This window comes from Xyrauchen texanus, chromosome 36 (assembly GCF_025860055.1).
Source record: "Xyrauchen texanus isolate HMW12.3.18 chromosome 36, RBS_HiC_50CHRs, whole genome shotgun sequence".
NCBI lineage: Eukaryota > Metazoa > Chordata > Actinopteri > Cypriniformes > Catostomidae > Xyrauchen > Xyrauchen texanus.
The window spans coordinates 37,103,191-37,130,374 of NC_068311.1; the positions used below are offsets into that span (position 1 = coordinate 37,103,191).

General features: G+C 40.6%; 1 protein-coding gene across 3 annotated transcripts; it reads right to left on the minus strand.

Annotated features, from left to right (window-relative positions):
- Positions 1-635: 635 nt before the first annotated feature.
- On the minus strand, positions 636-26,971 carry LOC127629878 (uncharacterized). Of its 3 annotated transcripts, XM_052107166.1 has the most exons (7): positions 26,778-26,971; positions 26,322-26,478; positions 24,993-25,112; positions 24,807-24,872; positions 24,539-24,638; positions 6,762-6,813; positions 636-724 (listed from the first exon to the last, which is right to left on the minus strand). In XM_052107166.1, coding segments are annotated over exons 2-6 (432 nt in total). In that variant the 5' UTR covers positions 26,467-26,478; positions 26,778-26,971; the 3' UTR covers positions 636-724; positions 6,762-6,812. The 3 variants fall into 3 exon arrangements, 2 of the variants coding, with proteins under 2 accessions (XP_051963126.1, XP_051963125.1); XR_007968812.1 differs by lacking the exon at positions 26,322-26,478; XM_052107165.1 differs by lacking the exons at positions 636-724; positions 6,762-6,813 and having other exon boundaries at positions 22,127-24,638.
- Between the last annotated feature and the right edge of the window lie 213 nt (positions 26,972-27,184).

Sequence of the window (27,184 nt, forward strand, 5' to 3'; positions counted from 1 at the left end):
TCTCTACTCATTTTACCCACAAGTAAATTAAATAAAATCAAGAATCTAAAGCAAAGTGTGCATACAGAGAGGATTGGGATGATGAGATGGGAATTTTAACAATATGGGTTTGAAAAGATTAGCTATTTTTAGTTGCACAATCTAAAGTGTTTCATCAGCTGAGGACTAATGGAGTGAAACAAAAATAAAAATCCTTGTCTATATTTATATACAGATGATGCTCATTATTAAACAAACAGTTTTTGACTCAAATTAATTTAGTAAGCAACTCACACTGAAAACATAGTGTGTTTTCACAAAAAAGGACAGACCTGAAATTTAGATTTTTACACTTCTAAAATCCAGTAATTCAAGATGAACATATGATAGACATTCAAGCTTCAGACAGCTATACTAGAATAAATAAATACAAATCAACAAATTAATTTAAAAGTTTTAGCAGTAAAATAACCAGTTACGCTACGGAATTTCAGGGCAATATCAGTGATTGAACGATTACAACCCTGATCCCCCCTTGAGTCCCTCCAGAATGGATTGTATTACATGCAATATCAAACCAGGCCATACTGATGGGTCGTACTGACAGAGTCCACTGGCAACTATTACTTTTCATCATGTTTCTTCTTCTGGAACTTCCTGAACTGCGATTGAATCGCAACCGCTGCCTTCTCTGTTTCGGGGGCATCCATGTCAATGTCCTCGGGGATGTCTTTCTTGGACGTATCTGGTGATAGACAAATAGAAGTGTGTAAGACTGCTCTGCTGTGACGCCCAAGTAGTTGTCATTGCTCACACTTCAGCAAAACTATACCCTTGTCCTTCTCCATCATGCCAGGATGACTTGGCTCGGCACACTCACAATAGCGCCGCAACAGGAAGTCATTAAAACTGAGGCTTTAGTGTTTATGATTGAGGCAAAACAAAAATAATAAACAAATGTGAAACGTCAATTGCGTAATTATTTTTAATGATTTCAAATTAATTGCAAAGATTAACGTGTTAATTCCCCCAGCCTGCATACATGCATGCATGCATACATGCATACATGGACTTAAAATGGACAAAAATAAAGGACTTAATTTATTTTTTTTCTCACCCACACCTATCGTATTGCTTCTGAAGATATTAATTTAACCACTGGAGTATATGGATTACCTTTATGCTGCCTTTATATGCTTTTTGGACCTCAAAAGTTCTGGCCACCATTCACTTGCATTGTAAGAACCTACAGAGCTGATATATTTGTAAAACAAATACATTTAAAAAATCTTTGTGTTCAGCAGAAGAAAAAAGTCATACACATCTGGCATGAGAGTGAGTAAATGATTAGAGAATTTTCCTTTTATAACACTTATTCAACATTAATAACCTATGAAAATTTACTTTAATGCAAAGTGGACACATTTGACAAATTTATAAAGGAGATGCCTATATTCGAAAAATATGTACATAAAATGTATTATGGTTTAACGGTTATCAGGTTTAATTATATGATACAGTATATGCTGTGAATGATCATGAAGACGTGTTTTAGTAGAGGTAACTACGACTAGGTAAATTTCGACAACATTCAGTAGGGTTGCCAACTTTCTATCAGCTAAATACGGTACATTCCATCTTTAAATAACTCCGGCAGCCATGAAAATATGTGTGTTCTGGCGCAAGCATTTAAAGTAGTTTAGTGCTAATGTTGCCTGAATAGAAATGAATACAATACATTTCCCAGTGATAGACAATAATGAACACACTGGTGACTTACACTAGCATTCAGTGGGTCAGATTTAATCTAAATGAAACAGGATCACACTTATCTTAAAAAATAAATAAACCCGTCATAAAATAAAATGACATTATAAACATTAAACAGAACTTAAAACATGACTGCTCTGCTCAATTTTAAAATGGATCTTATCTGCCTGCACACAACATATTTTATTCGTAATTATCGGTGGAATATATTGTAAATGCTACATATTTAAATCTATTATGCTTATCCCACGGTTTACATACCGTCTGTTTGTGTGTGTTTGCATCAAGTCATTATGTTGCATCAGACATTATGTTATCCTTTATTCATATTGGATATCTATAATGGATGTAACATATCTATATGTACAATTTCATATCATTCATATTTATATATGCAGCCACACATCCAAGCCAAACCATCTGTGACTCTAGGACTCAAGTCTGGTGCACGTCTGTGTAGTACAAATTAAGAATGTTTAATACAACATTTTAATACCATTTCTGCAATTTTTTTTTTTTTAAATAATTATGAATCGCTCCAAAATAATCAAATCAAATCCTGAAAAAAACAAAAAAAATGTACGAAAGTAACCAGGACGTTAACACTGTTAATTACTGTAAATGCATTTTTGTCGTTTTCACGCCCACAACAGGCTGGGGTGGACGAGTGGCCCCAAGATCCACTGTACTTACCTGTTTGCCTGCTTTTTTTCAATGGAGGACAAGGGAAGATGAGGGGCTCGCGGCACGCTCATGGACCGGAAAGACTTTCAGCACCAGCACCGTGAGGACTGAGTATTGGAAAATTACCCAGGAAATTAGGAAACTGCTCTTTTGCTGACAATGTGGGTTACGGGGCTAAGAGGGCATCCAGCGATGTTAAAGTACTTACCTTGTGACCCAGGGGTGGGTTGACCTCATCCCTGGGTTGCCTGTCTCAGGGCTGCTTCGAAGCCCGTCTGGGGCCTTGGCGAGCGGCAGATGGGCTGCGGGACCTCGGAGGCCTGTGGGATGCCGAGTTGCACTGCGGCAGGATGTGCTTGATAGCCTCTACCTGTTTTTTCACCATCAAGAGAACTGATGGGTGAAGTCCTTGACAGTGTCGCTGAAAGGCCACCATTGCGAGATGGTCGCATTAAGAAAGCGAGCCTTCTCAGAGTCACGCATCTCAGCAAGGTTGAGCCACAGGTGCCGCATATGGACCACCATAGTGGACATCGTCTGGCCCATGGTGCGCGCCGTGACCTTCGTCACCCAGAGATCAAGGTCGGTCGCAGTGCACAGTTCCTGAATTAGCCCTGGGTCGGCACTACCCTCGTGCAAATCTTTGAGTGCCTTGGCCTGGTGGACCTGCAGGATGGCCATGGCATCCAGGGCAGAGGCAGCCTGAGCACCGGCGTTGTAAGCCTTCACCACTAGGGACAAAGAGAACTTACAAGCTTTGGAAGGGAGCCTTGGTTGGTTCCTCCAGGTGGCTACGCCCTGTGGGCATAAATGCACCCCAATAGTGCGCTCTACCTGGGGAAGCTCGACATATCCCTTAGCCGCCCTACCATCGAGGGTAGTCAGAATGAATGAGCCAGCGAAGCGGGTACGCAAACTCATCATGCACTTCCGGGAAGAAAGGCCCCGGGGTGGGGTGCGGCCATGAGTCACACTCCGAGCCCAGAAACCAATCATCGAATGCTCAGGGCAGGGCAGAGTGTTCCACTCGGGCCCGATGTTCGCAGCTGCCCAGGCAAGCATGGCTGCCATCTCAGACTGACTGCAACTGCAATTTCATTACATCACTTCAGCAACATAGCTTTTAAATGCTTGAAAAGCAACTTGCCAGCTGTATTTGAGGCAACAAATTAATGGCCTACAGGCACAGACAGCCCCTCACATCATTTGTCATGCTATCGTATACGTGTTTAAAGAAATGTTTTACAAATCTGAATTTGTAAAAAAAAAATAAAAATAAATAAATAAATAAATACTTATTCTCTGTTATTGAATAGTGGAAAGAGAAACTTGCATAAAGCCCATTTTTAAATTAATAATTTTATTTTCATTAATTATTTTTGTTATCAAGAGCTAGGAATCCTGAGAAGTGGCATAATATGTTGTGAAGAACTTGTGACTAATGCTCCTTCAAGTCTTTCTGGGAAGTTCATACGAGTTCAGAATTGTGATTTTGGTCTTTTTTGTATTATCATTTAAATATTGTTTTTTCTCCTTTTCAATTATTGACAAAAATGAGAGGTATTAAGTGAAAAACAGACTGAAGAGTTAAGGATGCTCATTAAGTGTATAACTGATGCTTTATCTATGTAATTTATGCAAGCTTTATAGTACACAAATACACAAAATGCTTACAAACTTGTACAGTCAACATTTACAATAACTACTTATTTCAATCAATCACAATTTGTTTCAGTCATGATTCTTTCACCAAGATGGCCTTATGCCTTAAAAAAATCCAGAATTTCCTACTAGTAATGATGATGCATGCTCATCTTGTAAATACAGTTTCCCGTCTGTCGCTCACTTCGACGTTGTGTCGAGTGACGCGACAGTAGGGGACTTTCTTGAAGGCCTTGTTTATCTCTGAACTTGAGAAAAGGTCAATGAGAATCTGGCAGACAGAATTTGCATGTCCCTCCCCCGGACATATGGGTATAAAAGGAGGGAATCATCTGTTCAATCAGATTTCTTCTTCGGAGCTGAGTGGTTGTGTGATCAGCGAACTGAGATCACTACTGTTCCACTCACCTCTGTAGAGTGTCTGCTCTTGGATCTATGCTTTCTCCTTCTCAGCAAGGCAGTGCAGCTTTTCCCCTGGGCGCTTGGACAGTGCTTCTAAAAGAGAGTATTTTCTAAAAGACTTTATTTCTCTAAAAGAGCAAACACACAGCTGGCGTTGAACATCCTTTTCAGGACGCATCTTTGTATAGATGCCCTTCCGCCCCTGTGTAGTTCCTGGATGCGGTCGATTTCTCTCTGCTCCTGATGGTCATAAACTCTGCCTCGTTTGTCTGGGCCAAGGTGTTGTTTGTGGATGGTTCATGATCTCACTGCGAGAACATAACCATGGCAACATTGCAGTCGCGGCTTTCCTTCCTAAAGTCGCTCCTTCCCACAGGATAGAGGCGACCCGGCTGGCAATGGAGGCGATTTTGGGATGGCAGCGGGCTCGGTTTCGTCAGGTAGATCTCCACGAACCACCCGGCCCCCGGCACGCTCGTTGACTTCTGTCCGAGCTCAAGGTGAGAGCAGATTGCCTCACGGCCAGTCTGTTTACTCCCTCGAGACCCCCGAGCTGGATGATGAATTTGCCGCTGTATCGGAGAATGTTCCGGTGTCTGACACGGAAGACTCGACTGGACTGCCACCTTAGGGTCGGCACGGCCAGTCTGAGGCTGATTCCCAGATAGCCGACATGCTTGCCCGGGCCGTCAACAGCGTGGGGTTGGACTGGAACCCTCCGTCCTCCCAGCTAGACGATTGGTTCCTTGGGTCCGGACACCGCTCACGGACACGTTCCCCCCCCCGGTCCACTTCTTCCCGGAGGACCGTGAATTCAGAGGAGGAATTCCCCGACCAGACCCACTACGGGTACTAAAATTACTCTGTACTGGAATAGGTGCTCCACAGGATGGGCCCTTGTGGATTAATCCCCCTGTGTGTATTTTCCGCGGTACGGTGCCCCTACTGGAGGACCTGCATCTCCCTTGGGCAGTCCCTGCTGCCTCCCTCGCATCAGGTAGGATCTACCACCGTGTCACTTCAACATGTGGCCTGAAAACACATGTGACGTATTTCGCCACACTTTACCTCCCTCCAGCTTGCGCAGGTGGTGGTCTCCGCGGGGTATTTTCCCCCTGAAAGAATAGGATTTGGAAAAGAACGCCTTCCCCCGATGTGTGTGATAGTGTTAAAATGGCCTCAGCCGCTGTAACTCTATGCACGAAACATAGAGAGAGAAAAGGCGGGGCTGGCGCGGCCTGCTCCCATGCTTGGCACGTCGCTTTGTTCCCACCCTCCAGGATGCCGGGAACCTAAAAAGTTTATGACGATTTTTATGGGGCGTTGGGGATGGGTACGTGCAGTCTGATGCAGCCTGTTGCTTTGGCATGCAACTGCCTGCCCGCACCTGCGTCAGCAGCTCACGTACATGGTTCAGCGCATTGCGTGATAGAATAGGGACCCCTAGTGTTGCTTCACTCGACACAACTTCAAAGTGAGCGACAGACAGGGAACATTCTGTCTCCCCGGGCCATGAAGGGCCAGACGATGTCCCCGGCTTCAATCCACACAACATCTCAATCATAGGGTAAGACTGTATAAATGCTAATTTACTTCGAATTGATATAGTATAAAATGAAGCTTAATTAGAGAGTCACTGCTAAAATTGCACATTGCACTGAATTCGTAATAAGGCCAATTCTTGGAAGATCCAAGGTTTAGTGAAATCCCCTTGCAGTAAGATGCAGTTCTTACACCTAGCTTAATAAGATCAATACACAACTGTCCCTGGGGCATCAGTGTCCTTACATGCATTACTTCATCAGCAATAAAACCAACAATAACAACAACAAAAATATTTATGTCTTATTTAAGATGTATGGACATATTTGTTGGTTCTGCCCTTTTTATGAGAGTTTGCAGCTAAAACTCTAGGGAACGTGTTCATTACTTCAATGACTTTCATTTATTCAGCACCTTTTTTCACACACAGGCACACATTTTTTAAATGCTTACTAGTGCTTTCTTGCTTCAGCGAGCACAGTGGAGAAAATGTTTGTTTAGCAGGGTGCTTTGAGAATACTTCAGAGATGCTTGTGAGAGGATACTGGGCTTTTCTGTACTTTGAAGGTTTTTGGGGTAAATGTAACAACCTGATTAATTAATTTTTTTCCAAGACAAAGAATTCCTGGGATGTACCATGTGTTTCCAGTGTGGGAGCTGCCATATAAAGATGAAAGACCTATGATGTGTTTGATTCTGGACTGGGAATATCTTCGCTTTACCTTGTGTCTCAGAGGTTTTGCTGTTGCCACCAGTAGCTCCAGATCCTTGCCTCTGTAGAAAGAAACAAGAAATGGAAAAATTAAGCATATTGAAATTAAATGTATTTTATTTTTGAACATCTACTGGGGAAAAATACATGCAGCATTTCAGCACAAAATTTGAAGGCAATAGGGCATAAGAATGGTCACTTCTGGATGGAATGCCTTGTAATAGTGCCAATATACTTCTAGCTAAATCAAATAAAGAACGGGTGTAACACCATGACAAACAAAATCTGGCCAAAGAGCCAAAAAGTGGATTATACGTATTTTGCAGTGGTTCAAAACAGCTTTCTAGGACAAACTTTCAGGAAAACTTCATACTGACTGTTTAACACCTTACTGCCATTGCCCAACATCAATGGGTGTGACCCATTGGCTCCACCTACTTTGACAAAAACATCTTTCTGGTAGGGCTGGGCAATAGACCAATCCTTTGGCAGTGTCACTGCTTATGTCACAAACAGCAGTGATGGCAAAAAAAAAAAAAAGAGTATTGGATTCTGTAGTTGAAAAATTATTTTTATTTATCTTGAAGCTGTGGCTTCAAGCCATCAACAGATCTGACTGGACTGAGGAGATAATTTCAACTCATGGCTTTGCAGCAAACATTTATAGTGAACATTATTACAGGTATATTATTAACTCATCGTTATAATATATAGTTAAGAATATTTCTGTATGTATGGGGTTTTGTGCCAAACTTTTGTTTAATCGTCTAATCTATCAAATCTAACACATCAGTTTGCCTGCTTTCTGCCACTACTTACTGCACATGAGCTGAAAAATATTTTTTCGTTTACTGACAATATTCAATATATATCTGAATAATTGCCATTGTAGCCAAATAGATTCAGACTGTTTAATGCATGAAATAATCAATAAATATTTAAGGCATGTTTTACACCGTTTATCACCAAATTAGCACAAGAATGATTTTAATCATTTAATTTAATAATTTTTATTTAGATGCACCAGTAAAACAATACTGTAATAAAAAGCAATATTTACCTACATATTTTAACTAGTTCACACACTGGAGCCCGCTTACATTTTATTATAATACAATATACTGTAATACAAATACATTTTGTCATATTAACTTCACCTGGAGCTTTTATTTTGGTGGAAAACTGAAAATGTAGTTTGTATATGTTGCTCATTACAAATCTGTTGAAACGCTGTCATCTCAACCTTTTCTGTGATACTGTGTCTTGTTTTTAGATTTGTATAATAACTTGTAGCGGTTACAAATGTTTGGAATTGTGCTACTGTGTAAATGTAAATAACGTTCCCCTTCTGTCACTCTCTCGACGTTGTGATGAAGGAAGAGACACAAGGGGTCTTCTCGGACGCCAAATCGTACCTCTGAACCTGAGAAAAGCCCAATGTCAAGTTGGCAGACAGAATTTGCATGCCCCACTCCGGACATACGGGTATAAAGGGTAGCAGGGCAGCGAATGCCAGTCAGAATTTCTCTTCGGAGCCGAATGGTTGGGCAGCAAGCAGCTTCTCTCTCTACAAGTTGTGCAGTTCACGCCCCTGGGCGCTTGAACAGCGCTTTCTTCCTGTTAAAAAGAGTGTTCTCCTCCTAAAAAGAGTCTATTTTTTCTAAGAGTTTGAGTTCCCACTCATGAAAGAAAGCAATACACAGCAGGCATTGAACGTCCTTTTCAGGACACGTCTTTTTAAAGATGTTTTTCTCTCCACTTCTGACGGTCATAAAAGCTGCCTCGCATGCCTGGGCTGCGATCACGTGCAGGCAGCGTTTTATGAATGGTCATGTGCGAGAACATAACCATGGCAACATTGGCTCTCTTCTCTCACGAGGGAAAGCCACTTCAGCCGTCCCCCGCGTCGTTTCTTCTTCCCACGGGATTGAGGATAACCCGGCTGGCGATGAAGGCGATTTGGGGATAACGACGGGCTCGGTTTCGCCGGGTAAATCCCCACGAACCACCCGTCCCCCCCAGCACACTTGCTTGCTTCTGTCCGAGCTCGGGATTTCTCCCCCTTTTAAAAATTTAAGAGCATAGTTACTTATGAGCCCATTATTATCCCGTTTGTTTCCTAATTTCAAACCTAATTCAAACAGAACATGCATATTACACAGGAGGAAAGGCTCCTCATTACCATGGTTAGGTCAGTGTAGCTAGCCTTAATTAACAGTAATAATAATAATAACAAATTATATTATTTATGAAAAATAAATACTAGCTGAAACACATCTTGGAACTTTAACTGCCAATTGTTGATATAAAATGAGGTCTAATATATTCTACCGTTTAGATTATTTCATACAAAAAAGTATTTATTTTTTCCCCAAAATATAAGTTAATTTTATGTGTGTAAAATAGTGAAAAATGTTGTAAAGGTGAATAATGTATAATGAAAAAAAATAGCACATAGCACAGTGTTGCTCTTTTCCTCAGTGGTGTTTGACCAATTTCAATTCTAGTGAGACTTTTCTAGTTTAAAGCCCTGACATGCCACATCAGTTTTGAGGTCTACGATCCGCAATATCGAGGGAAGCCCAGTTGTTGTATGCTCGTGCCAGAGAGCAGAGCAGATCATTTGCACAAGCTGGTTCCGTTACACTCGTGCAACAGTGCAGATGAGAAGCCTTTTAGCTGATTGCGATTAAGATCTGTAAAGTTATTCTCTTTGCCTGTCATAAGCTCTGCCCAACAGGAAGTCTGCCATTTTGCATTGTTTGAAAAATGCATGCTCTGGAATTTGAAATACTCCTCCTAGGGGATTTATGTGACAGGCACCAAACGTGGGCAACATCATGCCAAGACATTGAAGATGCTAAATTGCGAAAAGATTATTGATATTTCAAATGGTGTTGCCATGGTGAGGTGATAAATGGTGTAAAATGAAAGAGGAAGTGCTCATATCTTTGCCATCCATTGTGCGATTTAGATAAAAATTGTGAGATTAATGTTTGGTATAGAAGGAGCTCAACATTAATTGGCATTTTAACATTCCATACCACCCCCAGTCGGCGGGTGTGGCAGAACGAACGAACCCTACATTAAAAGAAAGGTTGAACAAAGCATGTACGGAAACAGGTAGGACTTGGGTAGATGTGCTTCCTGCCGTTCTTACTGAACTCAGGATGACACCATCAAGTGTAACTAAAATGTACCCATTTGAAATAATAATGGGTAGACCTTTCCCGACCCCCGTGGGTCGCGCTGGCTTTCTCTCCACAGGTGACACAGAGGTGGTGATCGAGGAATACGTGGATTCCCTAATCAAAACGTTGAATGGCATTAATGGTAATATATCTCTCTCTCTCCCTATGTCCACATAAAAACCCACTCACCCATTTGTTCCAAATTAGCAGGTCCTTATCTTAAGATTGAAACCAACAAAGACTGGGGAACCTCGATACCAGGGTCCAGCAACGGTCATAGCCGTGACCAGAACAGCAGTCCTGACTGACCTCCAGCCACAGTGGATCCGCACGTCCCGAGTTAAGCAGCACCAGAGGAGAGACCGACAGGTAACTGCTGAGTGCGACCCCACTGGAGGAGCTGAACACGCAGTGTCAGTGGCTAGCATAACGCAGGAGCCCTAGGTCCTGAGAAATAACACCACATGTGGGAAGTCATAGTGCCCCCAACAGCTAAAAAATATTTCTGAAATAGTAAAGAGGTCACAAGACCGTGCCAGTGGGGATGTTGATTTCTTTTCAGGTTTTTGGGCATTCATTTATAAAATTGAACATTACTTAATGGTCATATTCCGCGTATTGCTTGTATTTTTCGTCATCACCTGCCTATGGCCTTGTTTTATGGCTTTAATCAAACAAATGATTTCCAGCTCTATTAGCTTAGTGGTAAGACCACCTCACGTTCAAGAATGAACGAAGAAGATACAAGGGTTTAAAATTCCCATGGTAAAGGTTTTAGCATGGTACAATGTATAATCTAATTGTGATAATTTTTTGATCAAAGGGGGCAATGTGAGAAATATAAATTGTACATGCTGTCTTTAGTTTGACATCTAACTCTGTGTGTATGTGTGTATGTATCTGTATGTATGTGTGCTAACCACAGAAGCACACCACACGCTCGAAGAGTGCATGACCTTCAGCAGATTCTGTTAGTTTCAATTATCCTCTTTTGGAATGTTCTGTGCTCCAACGAGCACATACTCCTTTTTCATGAGCTAAATATCTCAGTTATAGACGTAACAAATATCTAGGACTGCCGTATATGATTTTGTTCCTGAACTATTCCGGTATCAACAACTCTCTTGTCCTTGACCATGCGAGCCTTGCTGGCACTTTTCTATTGGTTGTTCTTTGTTCTATGAAAGGTATAAATATTATGCTTGCTGTAATAAACTTTGAGCAGATTGAATATAGACGCTGTGTGTTGTTGTTCTTTCTCTTCCCTTCCGGAAGACTTCAGAGGCACAGACTCACAGCTGTAACCTGACCAGGCACATGAGACATAAATTAGAGGGACCAGAGAATTTTGGGACCACCACGATATTCCAAAAATATTCCTAACAGCTGGGCGCTCGTCCGGGATATCCCACAAACAGGTAAGGTCAGTTTTGACGATTTTTGATTGACCTGTTTGATGGGGTATCTCTGAACTGTGTAGTTTGTGCATTTAGTAAACTGCCCACGGGGGAATGTGTATAGCTCTGCTAGACAGCAGAAAGGGAACTGATCATTCCACTTCGAATAAAGTGCACGAATCATTTAAGTGAACTCCCTACGGGGTAATGTGTATAGCTCTGCTAGACTACAGAAAGGGAACTGATCATTCCATTTTTTAAGCATAAAACCTTATTTCGTACGTGCCCTGTCCAGCAGACGTTGGAGCTGTGCCCCTGGAGAACAAAACATTACTGTTTAAATAATCACTGTTAATCAATCAAATCATGGATGAAAAATTAAGCCGTCCCCTGCCAGGGGAAATGCCAAAAGATTTTATGTACAGAAATAATCAGGGGTTTAATACTGAACCGTATAGCAGCAATTTGGCTGGGTGGTCAGCGAAAGGAGAAAGAAAAAAATGGAAGAAAAAAAAAGGAAAAACGTAATTAGATCAATTCATGAGTAAATCCAAATCTATGGTTAAAAAGGGTGAGAGGACCCTCAGTGGGATAATAAATACATAAGTGTCATACGAGGTGTGGAAGAAAATAAAACCATTCTGGGACAACGGTCCTGAACGAAAAGAGTCTAATAAAATGCACGCAGCGGTCTCTGTTTAAAATTAAGCCGCCTAAATATGATATTGTCTTGAAAAAAAGCTTTAAACTCCCAAAGACACCATGCGCACTGTTGTATCCCGATTTAACACAATTTAAAGGCAACTCATTCGCTGCAGCCGCGGACGTATTCGATTCAGATTTAAAAGAAAATACGAGTGAAGGTACAACATTTTCATTTCCTTTTATCAAGTGACCAGACGGATATCATATATAAACCACATACCTTTATCATCGATAAGGGCGCATCTAAAAATTAATTAACAGCGCATTGCTATGAGGGCTCTATTATGGGATGCACTCTAAACTCTGTAGGAATTAATGGCATTCCTGTTAAGTGTCATATAACACCAAAATTACCCATAACATCTCCAGATAACAAAAACTTGCTAAAATGCATGATTTTGTAATTTTGCCTGACTCTCCGTTCTGCCTACTGGTTATCCGATGCATAAAATTGGGGCAAAAAAATTACTTTTTATTCTAACTCATTACAATTGCTGTTTCCCTCAGTATATTGTCAGTCTGTGTATACAGGACATTGCAGAGAAGGTTGCAGCTCAACGTCTGTCAACACTTCTGCTGCGAAACAGGAAATGCTCAACGTCGACCCAGCGCTATGGGCCGCCCACAAAGATGAGGCGGGCATTATTGATGTAAGACCATATGTTGCCAAACTCCACTCTAACTTGCCAGTATACTGCAAACAGTATCCTCTGTCAGAAAAACAAAAGGTATTAAAAGGTATTAATTCAGTGTCTGAAACAAGGTATTTTGAAACCCATTCACTCATGGGCAATCATATAAATCACCAATTAATCCTATGAAGAAAGCTAATAATACATGGCGATTAACATTAATTAATTAAAAAAATTAATGCCATTGTCACCAGTGGTGCCGGATGTGTGCACTACTATTAACTAAATTCCAGCAGACCACACTCATTTTACTATTATTAATTTGTGTTCTGCATTCTTCAGTGTCAGTCATGCTTGTTACGCAGCCGCTGTTCGCATTCACATATGGAGGCCAACAGTAACAGAATGCCCCAGGAATTTAGAGACTTGCCTGCTGTGTTCTCTGCTGTAGTGCACGCTAGAAGGACACCAAGCTGCCACCTGTCTATTGCAATATGCTGACGACATCCTGCTTTCCTGCCCGGACATCAAGTCATGCACAGCCGCTTCAACTATTGTGTGCAATGCATTAGCGAAGGCTGGCTTCAAGGCATCAAAAGAAAAGCTGCAATGGGTGAAACTGAACTATCAATCTGAGTCATGAACTACAGAAAGGAAAAGTTCGTCTCTCCACAGACAGAGTGAAGATGATTACTACCTTCCAACACCCTAAAACAAAGACTCTAATGCAAAGCTTCTTGGTTTTTGTGAATTATTGTCGAGCATGGCTGCCAAACTGCTTGTTATATGACAAAATCCTGAGAGAAGCAACACTCTCAAGGGCTGAGGAACCTATCAAGTGGACTGCTGAAATGGACATTGCTACCAAATCATGATGAACCCTTTCATCTGTACGTGCATGAGGCATCAGGCACAGCAGCAGCAATCCTCGCTCAGTCCCATTGCAGAACATATAGACCAGTGGCGTACTTGTCAAAAATTTTAGAGACAGTCGCCAAAGGCCTCCCTGCATGTTTGCGGGCAGTGGCTGCCACAGCATTAATGGTACAGGATGCGGAACGCATAGTATTATCACACCTAATTACCGTTCACACCGCTCACCAGGTAAGAGTTATTTTACAAAACATTACCACACAGCATATGACTGCACAAAGAAGTGGTTACGAAGCAACCCTTCTCACAACATCAAATTTAACCATTGTGTCATCATTTTGTACACGGCCCCACATTGTGCTTACGTAAAATGTTAACCAATGGGGCATTTCAAGATGACCCTCATGACTGCATAGCTCAAATCACTGAACACACCTTGGGCAGACTGGACGTTTTTACGTCTGCTCTGGAGGAGGGGGACCATTGGTACATAGATGGGTCATGCTCAAAACCAAATGACTGTATATTGGTGTGGATTAGTGCTGCACGATTAATCATATCGCAATCGCGATGTCAGCCTGTGCAATTATATGATGGCAAAATGCTGTGATTATATAAAATAAGTAAGTGCATGTGTGGACATGACAGCCCATTCTCTCTGAAAGCTGTTTGCCCATTTTCTACACCACTAATAAAAACATGACCAGTCAGTCTCAGTTTAGGGAGTGGCACGTGTGGTCATGTCATGTGAGTTTCGGATGTGCAGAGTGGAAATCAGGTGAAGATGGATGACGAGCAGACCGATACTGAACTGGTGGCCAGAAAAAATAACACGGATATATCTTTATTTCATCCTTAATTCAAGTTCATATTATACAGGAGCGTGCCAGGAACTAAACACAAACTCCAAAACTGTCATTCTTGGTGCGGTCAGAGCCCGCTTCAACCAGTTGCGGAAGAGACACAATCTGAGAGGGAGTCGAGACCGGGAAAGATTTAAAGTTCCGCCAGCTGATGCACCCTCTAACACAGCGTTGCTGCTCTCTCAACCCCGTTGTCTGCAGCTCGAATGTCTGATAGAAACGCAGATCGTAGCTTGGCGACATATCTTTATTTCATCCTTAATTCAAGTTCATATTATACGGGAACGTGCCATGAAATAAACACAAAGTCCAAAACTGTCATTCTCGGTACAGTCAGATTAGACACACTATCTGAGGGGGAGTCGAGACCGGGAGAGATATAAAGTTCTGCCGGGTGACGCGCACTCTAACAGTTTTCGTTGACATTACATTCAAAAGACCAGTAAACTAAACAAAGCACAATTACAGATGTGTTTGCGAGTGTCACACCATATGACAAGTCTTCACAAAGATATAAAGAGACAAGATGCACCGTTACCAAAGTGGGATTTCAGAAAATGATCCACACACTGGACAAGAGGTACCAGTGATAAGTATAACTTTTTAGAAAGAGGATTTGGAAATACCAGTTGGTCATTTAAAAAAAACACACAACAACAACAGTTTTAGTGGTTTGAGTGAACCACACTTTTATATCCAGTTTCCTTTTCAAAAGAGTTTATAGAAAGTACATGTTACATCCTGATTAAATGTCCCTGTTTGTTTGGACAATCTTATTTTCATGAAAATTTGTATGTTCTTATTTATTGTTCCATTTTATTTAGGTGTAATATTGAGAAAATAACAAGTTTGCAGTAATGCAAAGATGTTATTATTTAATTTTGTAAAAATATTTTAATTTGAAAACACTGCATTTATAGTTGTTGTTGTTGCTAGTTTGTATTTGAGTTGAGAAATACACATTTCAGCATTATCACTAATCTATTTGTGCATTTTCCTTGATAACCAAGCAAGTTGACTCATCTTACCATTGGTTTATTATATCGCAATCGCATATCGCAATGTAGGGCCGCATACCACGTTGTTCGTCTTTGGCAAAGATTCTACACAACCAGGGGCCCTCGACGGAGTGCACAAAATCACACTTGAGGAAAAAAAAAATGCAATAGGACACAATCAAACTCAAGGAGAAAATATTTCAGCTCTGTCCATACAATGAAAGTGAATGACATTCCAAGGCATATTTAGGCAGCATAAAAGTAATCAACATGACTCCAGTCTTTTGAAGCAAAAATCGATAGGTTTGTGTAAAAAATAAATTGATAATTAAAACTTTATTAACGTTAAAAAAAAATGCTCGGGAGGCATTGGTTTCTTGCGGGGGGCTCTACGCCAGGGCCAAGTGGTTGGCTCAGACTGCGGCGGAGCCGGTGTAGCCACAGGAGGACGGCATCGGCGATGAGCAGTTGTGCTGGATAGCCACCACCTGCTTCTTGACTGTCGAGAACTGCGGGGCAAAATTCTCAACGGTGTCCCCAAAGAGACAAGCAAACCTTGTCTGCGATCCTCATCTGAACCAGGTTAAGCCACAGGTGGTGCTCCTGGACCACCATAGTGGGCATCACCTGCCCGAGAGCCCGTGCCATGACCTTTGTCGCCTGTAGGGCAAGGCTGGTCGCCGAGCGCAGCTCTTTCAATGCCTTGGCCTGGTGAACTTGCAGGAGGGCCATGGCATGCAGGGTGAAGGTGGCCTGTCCAGCGGCACTGTAAGCCTTGGCCGTCAGGGACAACGTATACGTAGAGGCCTTGGACGATAGTCTCGGGTGATTCTGTGTACCCCCACCCCACCGTCGAGGGTAGTGAGAGCAGAGGAACTCAGAGGTCGGGTCCGGGCAGTGAAAGTTGCCTGCCACGAGTTTGTGAGTTCCTCATACACCTCTGGGAAGAATGGGACTGGGGCAGGCCGGGACGCAGCTGTGAGCGGCGCTCCGAGTCCATGAACCAGTCATCAAGCCAAGAGGGCTCAGGGCAGGGCAGAGGGTCCACTCGAGCCCGACGCTCGTGGCAGTCCAGGTAAGCATGGCCACCAGATCACTCGAGCAGTGAGAGTGATCTGAATGCTGTCTCTATGAACGCTGTCTCAGCTTGGCTACGGCCCATACACATGAGGCATCGATCGTGACCATCAGAGGCGGAGAGATAGCGACCACTTCCAGGAACTACACACAGACGGAAAGGCATCTTTAAAAGACGCTTTCCATAAGTGCTCACACATTTAGAGAAAATACTCGAAGTATATACTCTTTTAGCGTAGCTGCCGAAGCACCCAGGGGTGTTCTCTGCACTTATCCAACACTTTGTAAAGGTGAATAGAACGGCAGTGGAATTAATCGAATGAGTGGTTGCAAGCCGGCTACGGAGTAGTTTCCTATATTCGCACTGAAAAAGTCAGAGTAAATGTTGCAATGGTCATTCTGAACAAAACCAAATCTAATTATTTTGCAGAAAACAGGAACAAAACCCCTTTGAATTTTTCCAAAATGCAAAAAGTTATCTTTACATAATGTAACCAGTTACTGATAATTTTTTATGAAACCTAAGACAAAAGAATTTTCAGAAGTATCCCTCTTAATGGTGCCTGAATTCTGTCATTGCCCGTGTGCTCTTATAAGGGGAAGAGTTCACCTGTCCAGTGCTGACTGTGGCAACAGCACTAGATATTTCCATATTTGTATTTGATTGTATTAGTAGATTTGAATTAAAATGTACCCTATATGTTAATAATTTTAAATTCAAAAGTTTAAAATTAGAAATTAAAAAATAGGGGTGAAGGTGAATGATAATGGGGAATGGCATAGTCTTGCATAGCCAGATATTGGACTAAAACAGCAGAAGGTCAGGGGCTCTTTGCAGCTTAAACTAACCACCCACAGGTTACAAGTTAACAAAATATTTTATTGGATGATGAAAGCGAATCTAATGAATTAAGGTATGTTTGAAACAAAAAGTAGACCAATATATAGTTATTTTTGAACAAGTAAATTTAATTACCACAAATTCATGCGCAAAACGTAAATGTGTGTTTTCTATTGAGCATTACAACCCACCCTGGTAGTGGGATAATTTGACAACAAATTTTTAGGTGACAAACATTAGAATATTATGGTATATTTAGCTATTTCCTGGAAGTTACAATTTTGTTCTCTTGAAACAGGGGATGAAAAGCTGCTTTATTCACAAACCTTTTTTTGAGACAACCCAAACTTTTTGAACATTTTCGAACATTGTTTGTGACAGACAGTTCAACATTCAAACCTCAAAATCAACATGACCATGATCAAAGCCAAACTCTTGTCAAAGAACACTGAACACACTGCTCATGTCCAGCAGGTCTTCTGAGAGGAACAGGGGATTTGGCTGATGAAAAAGCCCAGGGTTTTTTCAGCTGACAAAATAAAGCATAGTGTGTGCTTTATGCAACAACAGAATGTATTGCATAGTTAAATTTAGAGGTCGACGGATATTGTTTTTTTTTTCAGGCCGATGCTGATCTTTTGAAATTTGGTTCGGCCGATGGCCGATTAATGCTGCCGATTTATTTTGGCCGATATGTGCTTGTTTTTAACCTCTTATTTGAACCTTTTATTTGAAACACAAATAATTACTTAAGACAGACAAAATTTCTCAATAAATACATTTATTGAACACTTGACCAATCTGCACTTGTACACTTAAATTAAAAATGTAGAATGTAAAAACATATTGTATAAATAATGTATAACAAATATATTAAATAAACAAAGCAGGTGTTCGAACTGCTCCGAGACACGAAGGTTGCGATCCAAATGCAGCTTTAATTAAGGCGCAATCCAGATACGTAATCCAATATTCAGAGCATCCAAGAGAAGCACAGGCATAACTAGGGATGGGTATCGTTAAGTTTTAATGGTATTACTACTCTTACTGATACTGCTTATCGATCCAGTACTTCAACGGTATTCTTAACAGTTCTTTTTGTTATATATATTAAACAAAGATAAACGTTATATAGGCACAGTGATTTAATTTCAGGAAGGTCTACTAACATTACTGTTCAGGTGTGGTCTAAAAAGTAATCTAATAAAGTAATCAATTGTAAAATAACACGGCATAGTTTATCATAGATAGATTAATGCTTATTAATGCAGAAGTTATTCATTCAAGAGCTGTAAGTGATTTACTCTTTGCCTTTTTTTGTTTGATTCGCAGTAATGGCTCAATCGTTCATTATTAGACCGCTTCCCCTTTAAGACCGAGTCTAATAGGCTCCTGATGCAGCATATTTTCTCCCAACTATTTCCATAACTACATCCATTTAAGACATAAACTGTGTTTAAGTGAATCTCCAAGCCGGTCGTTTTGACATGTTTTTGTGTATAGTTGATCGTTTAGACGTGCACATGAAACCCAAAATAGCCTATACTTTGCTTGTCTCGTTGCGGTGTGTTTTGGAGCGCGCACCGCCTTGGGAACGGTATCTCTTGCGCTCTTTTTATTATTAAACGCGTCCCGCAATTTAGCAACAGTAGCTAGACTGCATTTTACAAGGCACGTTAAGTTTTAGGGAGAAATGTCAGTGCACCGCTGTGAAGGGAAGGAAGTTGTGCTAGACAGAATGTGGCTTATGTATAAATATTATTTTTATAATCTTTGGAAGGTGAAATCTAAAATAAAATCAGACTAATAATCAAAGATCTAAACCAGGCTACGTTTAAATGTTTAGTTCTGTCCTCCGTCGTCACTCATTATGCAGGGCTCTTGTTGTGCTCGCTGTGCGCAAGATCTCTCTCTCTCTCCGACTGCGAATAGCTAAATTGCATCACAGACAAATGGTTTCATATTATTATACATAGAAATGGCTGGCGAGATAAAATAACTTTCTCTTTATAGCAATAATAAATGTATTTTCTTAATTTCTCCAGTACCGACAGCAGAACCGATAACGTCCGAGCTTACCAAAGCCAGTCCTTCACTAGCCTATAGTGCGTTGGTATCTTTTTTATTACTTATTTCTCTGCATTGAGTGACAACCCTCTCAAATATAAGACACACAAACAGAACAAATAAAACTCTCAGATTCACTGTCTGTAATTGCAAAATTCTTGCTTGCTTATTGTGACATGATAGCAACCCTTCTGCTGTGATAATGCAACTTCAACTACTCAATATCCAAAGTAGCTGCACGTCATGTCGCGTTTTTTCTTGAAGTTGGCAGTAACATATCAATAGCTTTTATTTAAATATAAATAAGTTATACAAATTTAATCCTTACCATTTTCTCCAAGGAGCTTAGCTCCTTTCTTAGGCACTGGATGAGGTCTGCTCACTCTGCTGGAAAATGACTCTAGGGGCAGCATGTGTCAAACACGTGTTCCACAACAACACTAGGCTGCCCACAGATGCGCCTGCCTAATAATCGGCTTGATATACTTGGATATTGGCCGATGCCGATTATGTTAAAAAATGCTAAAAATCGGACGATTAATCGGCCGGCCGGCCGGCCGATTAATCGGTCGACCTCTAGTTAAATTTGTGTAATTTAGCTCAGCAAGAGTGAGCACACTTTCTCAGAAAACAGAAACAAATTATTTGTACTGGAACTTAATGCTTTTCAGACAAAAAAAAAAATTTGACTTTAAAAAGTAAAGCTGTAGGCTACCCCTGCATGCAAGTGTGGTGGTGTTGTGTACTTTGTTATCTAGCAAATGTTGTAATGCCAACTGTACATTAGTTTTTCTTTTCTTTTTTTTTCTTATTTCGTGTCTTTTGCTGTCCGAAGCATTGAGATGAATATAATTCAACATACTGGTAATGGCTGATGCCTGCTCTGCTGTTACATGTTAACGACAGAAACGTTACTTTACAGAGAGTAGAAATGTACAGCGGGTTCCAAAATCGAATTTAAATGAACAGGGAATCAACAGAACCTTTTAAGATTTGGAAAAACTATTATTTAATTTTTTTATTAAAACTTGATACATTTTAAATGCTGGCATAACATGGATCATCAAGTTTTGCACACAGTAGTGACTTCATTGTGTGGCACTGAGTCCATGCCAGATCATTAAAGCAAATGGGGAACAAATCAAATACTAAGGAATTCTTGAAATAACATTCATTGTTTAATACAACATTTCACTCAAATTGTAATGCTGATAATATAATTCTGAATTAAAACACTGTATTAGAAGAAAAAAAGCAAAACAGAAGCATTTTTTTCAACGTGGATTCTGGCCCTGTAGCTTGAGTGTCATGTGGTGATATCACAAGCCTAATTTAACGAAATGTGCAATGACATGCAAACCTCTTCACCTCCACCTTTAAACTTATCATTAAATTAAACGTTATAATAAATGCATTGTATAAAATAAGTTAAAAGTGAGCACTTCCTACTGAAACAAAAGAGAAACTCAAATGATGATGCATAGCAGGCTAAAGCAAACCGCATAAAGTGAGTTAAACTGAGTGAAAATTCACAGCAACAATACAGCATCACAACGAAATCAGCAGACTGGATGCAATTAAGCAAGAGTGATATCTTATATTAAAAAGCCCTTATGCGTGTTATAATCAAATATATGCCCTTATGGTGCATTAAATATCACTTCCGTATGCGTTAAACTGAACTTGTACTTACCTCACTCATGGTTCAGTTTTCTAACAGGTTTCCCTCAGCTGTACGGACCACAGTGGTGTTTTCTTGCGCTGAGGGGGCTTTATAAGGCATGAAGCCAGTCACCTCAAAGTCATCACGTTTGCACTAAACCAATAGGAGCCGTCGGCAAATCTCCTCCCTTCTGTGTGAAATAGGTTTAGGCTACTGTCTTCATTTATTTCTACAGTAATGACGAAAACTCTCTCTCTCTCTCTCTCTCTCCTCTCATCATGAACACGTCAAGGATAAACAGCCTTATGGATCAAATTTGTGTAACAATTCTCACGTAGTATATTTTAAAATGAGAATTTTGCGATTATCTAGTGACAGTGTGACACAACGTAGATTTTTAATTATTAAACAGATCGTTCTTTGACTCTAATTCCTGATTAGCCTCATTCGAAGACGTTAAATAATGCACCCCTGTGATCGCTCATCCGCCAAGTGGATACATTGCTTGCCAACTGTAAATAGCTACAGTTAGTCTAATGAGCTATAGGCTATGGTTAATTATCAGAATCTAACTACTTATTTGACTATTTTTAGGTGTCCTTTACAATATTGCAGGTTCTGTTTAAGGACTTGTTCCAAATTATTGTGTAAATTTTGACAGGAATCCAGTTCACATTGTTGTTTTATTTTATATTTTTTTTTTTACTAGTGAACAATATAGAGCAATTACAAGTGCAACTGCATCACAATAATTATAAAATCATATTGCTGGTATGCAGGATTTTGTAATAAAATAATATTCTTCTCTATTATTCTTACCTTTGATCAGTGGCGGTTCTAGGATTTTTCTGTAACAGGGGCCATTAAGGGGCCACATGTTACATTCAGGGGCCAAGTAGAGGGTACATTCAAGCACACAAAATAATTTATTCATGTACGTATGTTACCATAACACTGTTTCCAATACAATACAATTTACAGTGTGGATATTTTTACCTAAACATTTGTTTCTTATTTCTCATCTTTTTCACATATTGTCAGAAAAACAAATTACAATTTAAGCCCTTTTTTGATGATATAAACAATTTTGAACATGCAAAGCAGCATTAACATACTGTAGTAGGAGCAACAACTTGTACCTCCCAGCTTAACTCTTTCCCCGCCAGCGTTTTTTAAAAAAAAGTTGCCAGCCACCGCCAGGGTTTTTGACGATTTTCGCTAAACTTTAATGGCCCGCAGAATATTTTCTTCCATAAAATATATGAAGATGCTATATATCAAAATAAAGATCTGACGATTTTAATTTATCTTAATTTGTTCTTTTTTTATTGCCACTTGAACAGAGGTAGGTTTTGTCAAAAACAACATTTCGGACAAAAAGCTGAGAAAAAGGCATTTTTATCAAACAAGTGCTTTAGTATTAGTATGGTGTTCCACTTCTTCACGTTTGAGACGATCGCAGTCTGTTTCTTTGATCAAAGAGTTGCGTACTCTTTCAAAACATGCGCGCGGGTCTTCCTTACCGTATACCACCTAAAACACGGATACCCGGAAAATTCCGTGTTTGGCGGGGAAGTGTTTTTTCATAAAACCCAGAACAAGAAGCACTGCTTAACTGTATTACTACAGCAATCTTGCAAAGCCCGAAAAGCTCATGGAACACCTCTTTGAAAGGCTCCAGAAAAGCAACAAATTCAAGGAGCGTGGTCAATCTCTGCATTCCACTTTTCTCTTTCCTATCCAGCACTGTCTTGATCTGATACATCTCATTTGACAAGTCCTCAACATTTGAGTCAAAAATCTTTGCAAAGGAAAAAAGAGCCTCTTCCTGTAAAAAGGTAACACTTTGATGGTGAAGTGCTTGAATTCCCTTCATAATTTTGCAGTTGGGTTTAGAGAACCGTCTTTGCAACTCACCAGCCATTGAATCAAGCACCGGGTAGTACACATGTCTCTTAAAGCTTTCCCCATCATCTTTATTGACTCTACGCTCACCAGATGGTGAAGTTATTATGTAATCACACAATCGTGTGTTCATCTTTGGCTGCCTCTTCTCAGTCTTTTCCAAGCTGAGGTCACATTTTACAGCCATTTCCTCAACCTCTTTCCACATCAGCCTCAAAATAGGCCTCACTCCTGTATTGCTCTAATGTGTCCAGCAATGATTCTACAAGAGTGACTGCTGCTGCTAGATCCAGTGAGGGTGACTGTAACATGTCAGACAAAAATTTGGCCTGTCCCAGGACTTTGTTGAATGTCACTAGAACACCAATGAAACTAACATCAAGTTGAGCTAATAAACCACGAGCATCTGTTGCCCGATCACCGTCCTTTTCCTGCCCAATTTGCTGAAGAACACGGTACACTGCTGGAAGTCTATCAAGCATATTGCGACAGGCTGAAAATCTGCAAGCCCACCTGGTGTCACTTAATGAAGGCATTTCACGGGGTTGACCACCATACATCTCTTTCTGTATGTCATGCCATTTTGTGTGCACATAAGATCCTGATAGAAAATTATGTAATTTCTGCATGAGTGAAAAAAAGCAACCTGCCTCAGTCACTGATTTAACACTATCCACAATCACAAGATTTAAGCAGTGAGCCTTACAATGCACATAAAAGGCATATTTTGCTACCTCTTGAATTCTTGTGCAAACGCCAGAGTGCTTGCCACTCGTGACGGCAGCTCCATCGTAGCCCTGTCCAACGAGGTTGCTACGATACTCCAGCCCATGTTTTTCCAAGCATTTTATAATCAGTCTACTTAGACCTGCTGCATCAAGCTGTTCGGCATTCACAAAGTCAAGAAAGCTCTCATTGATGGTACCATTATAATAATACCTCACAACAAAAGACATCTGCTCTTTCTTTTGCAGGTCTTTTGTTTCATCTACGATTATGCTGAAGACCTCGCTTTGTTTAACTTCCTTGATTATGTCAAGTTAAACCATCTCTGCAAGCGTTTCTAAAATTTCATTTTGAATGTTCTTACTGGTGTATTTTGCATTCCCATGTGCATTGATGCGTTTCTCAATTAATGAATCGTGCTGTGCAATTGCATCCAAGATGGCTAAGAAATTGCCGGGGTTATCCGAGCCTTCAGATTCCCTGTGTCCACGCTGAGAAATTTTTTGAACAGCTGTTAAGAGCAGCACCTGAGCAATGGTTTTGATATATATCTGGTTCTCTCTAACTCTTTTTTTTTCCCTTTCTTTGTTTATTGATTCGATCATGGAGGTTTTTTTTTCAATGACTAATTTGTGCTGTGTCTAAGCAAACACAGCACTTCTGTGATGTTCTGATTTGCAATGATCTCTAAAGCCACCATTTCTGCACAGTGCTTTTTTCCAATTAGAGAACCCTGATTCTGACCTGAATATAGACATTGGGGCATTTGGGAGCGAAAAGTGGCGACAAGGGTAGCAATAAACAGAGTCTCTAGAGACAGAATACTCCAGCCACGTAAAGTCTTTGTACCAGGTCTCAATGAATGCTCTCTTCCTGTTCCTGTGCTGTGTCTTGGGGAAAACCTTGAGGACAGGTTGCACTGGACCATCTGCTCTGGACTGGGAAATGTCTGGAGAGAAGCAAACAAAAATATATATTTTTTATAACTTCATTCTGAATTCCACCTTTTAAGTTTCATAATCATGTCGTCGCTTATAAACAGTAAATTATTGTTAATCAATGCATAGTTTGTTAAATGTCCATTGAGAACTTCAACAGGCTGAAAATATAGGCATACCATCAGGTCCAGGTGGAGCAGCACAACTTCTCTGCACTGAGCCCTCTGCTAGACATCGGGAAATGTCTACAAGTAGCAAATGAAAAAAGATTAAACATAACCACAGAGTCAGTACCACATACATTGCCTGTAATGTTTCTCTCATCTTATTTAAAATATGCACACAGTAAGAAGATAGTAGCTCACCATTGGAAGCAGCACTATCTGGGGACTCTGGTCTGGGTGGTTCTGGAGATTGTGGGTTGAAGTCATCAGGTTCGCTCTCATTCTGGCTGTCATCATCTGAGCCTGTGCCTTCACATAGAGCTAAAACAGAAATGTGTCACAAAAATAATCCATGCTTCTATTCAACCACTGATGATGCCATTGCATCTACACTATACACTGCTCTCTCCCACCTGGAAAAAAGGAACACATATGTGAGAATGCTGTTTGTAGACTACAGCTCAGCATTCAACACCATAGTGCCCTCCAAGCTTGATGAGAAACTCTGGGCTCTGGGCCTAAACAGCTCGCTGTGCAGCTGGATCCTGGATTTCCTGTCAGGCAGACGTCAGGTGGTTCGAATGGGCAGCAACACCTCATCACTGACCCTCAACACTGGAGCCCCGCAGGGCTGTTTTCTCAGCCCACTCCTGTATTCACTATACACACATGACTGTGTGGCAACACATAGCTCCAATGCCATCATTAAGTTTGCTGACGATACGACGGTGGTAGCATCAGGACCCGCACCAGCCGACTACATGACAGCTTCTTCCCCCAAGCAGTCAGACTATTGAACAATTGATCTCTCATGATCATTAATTTGCACTGCACTTTATTAATCTATAATCTCACACTGGACTGTCAACATATTCTCCTCAATATACTACTACATATACAGTATATATATATATTTCATATACTCCTTACTTATTGTATTGTATATTGTGTATTCTATATTGTGTGTATTGTCTACTGTACATTGTATATAATTATTGTGTTGTGTAAGTATGTGTACATTTGGTATGTAAATTGTGTTGTGTAAGTATGTTGTTTATTGTAATTGGCATATGTCTCGTCACTGTCATGACTGCTATGTTGCTCGGACCTGCACACAAGTATTTCACCTACTGTTGCACTTGTGTACATGGTAGTGTGACAATAAAGTGATTTGATTTGAACATGCCATCTGACAACTATAAATGTAGTTCTGTTTAAGAAATAAAATAAGAAAATGCAATCCATACAACATTAATCATGTTAACCTAGAAAGGGTAACAATGACAGCTAAAGTTGAACTGTATACGTTACTTGACATCAGCATGCATTCTTCTGAAAATTAGGTTAATATGAGCAGTTATTGCTAACTTTTCTGGTACTAGCTGCTAGCAGAAACATTCATTTTGGCGTCATTATTTTCAGACCCTCAGCAAGCAGTACATTTCTCCTCGTTGCAATTTCAATGAATACCATTTAATACATTGCATTGTGTCTATCATCTGGCTTTGCCTACATCATGTTTTCTCTGACCTGGTGAAGAGGGGTTTGGGCTACCCTGGTCCTCAGCTGCCTGCTGGTTGATTCTGTCCTCTGACCTCTCCTTGCTTAAACCCTCACTTTCAGTGGTATCATCGGTTAATTTTGTAAAAAACCTCTGAATGGCTCCCTGTGTCATCTGCCAAACTATCTGCCAAACACGATAGTTAACATTATCACAAAGGTATAATTACATACAAGGTGGTTAGTGCATGCAAAAATTCTAAAGTTAGCGCCACAGACGTTTGATAAAGTTAACTATAGAATCTTTGCTAGCGCTATCTTAGCAAAAACATGTTAACATTGCTAACAAGTTTAGTGGCTTACAAGTTGGTTTACTTCGACAGTGCTTCTTCCACAACTTAGTTAACAAACCTAAAATAAGTAAGAGCAGCAGCTAAATATCCTTTCATATTTTAATGACAACCAACACGAGGATTTGTGACTCACCAAGAATTGTCTTCAAATTGGATAACTGTTAGATGGATACTTTCTCCCGCGTACTGATTGGTATCGCCAAAGCCGTTTCAAGCACGTCTTCTTCCTTTTTTTGGCGATTCGCATCGATTTTAGTGATGTGTCGTTCATGAACGATTCGTTCATTTTGAACGAATCTTTAATATGACTCGGGACTACCGAGTTGTCTCAGAGAGTGATTCGTTCATTTTGTGTTGACCGCGCATGCGCGCAACATCGCATAAGGTACATGAAGTCATAAATGATTAGTTCATCTTTCGCGAGTCTTCGGGTTCGGCCGGGTCCTAGTCTTTCGTTCTTCCTGTCAGTCCCATAGAGACTATGCTGTCAGTACCGGAAAGAGAAATGATTAGTTCGTCTGGTTCGGTTTCGGCCGGGTG

What these genes read in the sequence shown, in the direction of transcription:
- LOC127629878 (XM_052107165.1), bottom strand. Translation starts at nt 26,466, where the DNA reads ATGACACAGGGAGCCATTCAGAGGTTTTTTACAAAATTAACCGATGAT. An exon ending in CCCAAACCCCTCTTCACCAG is followed by an intron (nt 25,113 to 26,321) that starts GTCAGAGAAAAC and finishes TTTCTGTTTTAG; the next exon opens with CTCTATGTGAAGGCACAGGC. An exon ending in AGATAGTGCTGCTTCCAATG is followed by an intron (nt 24,873 to 24,992) that starts GTGAGCTACTAT and finishes TGCTACTTGTAG; the next exon opens with ACATTTCCCGATGTCTAGCA.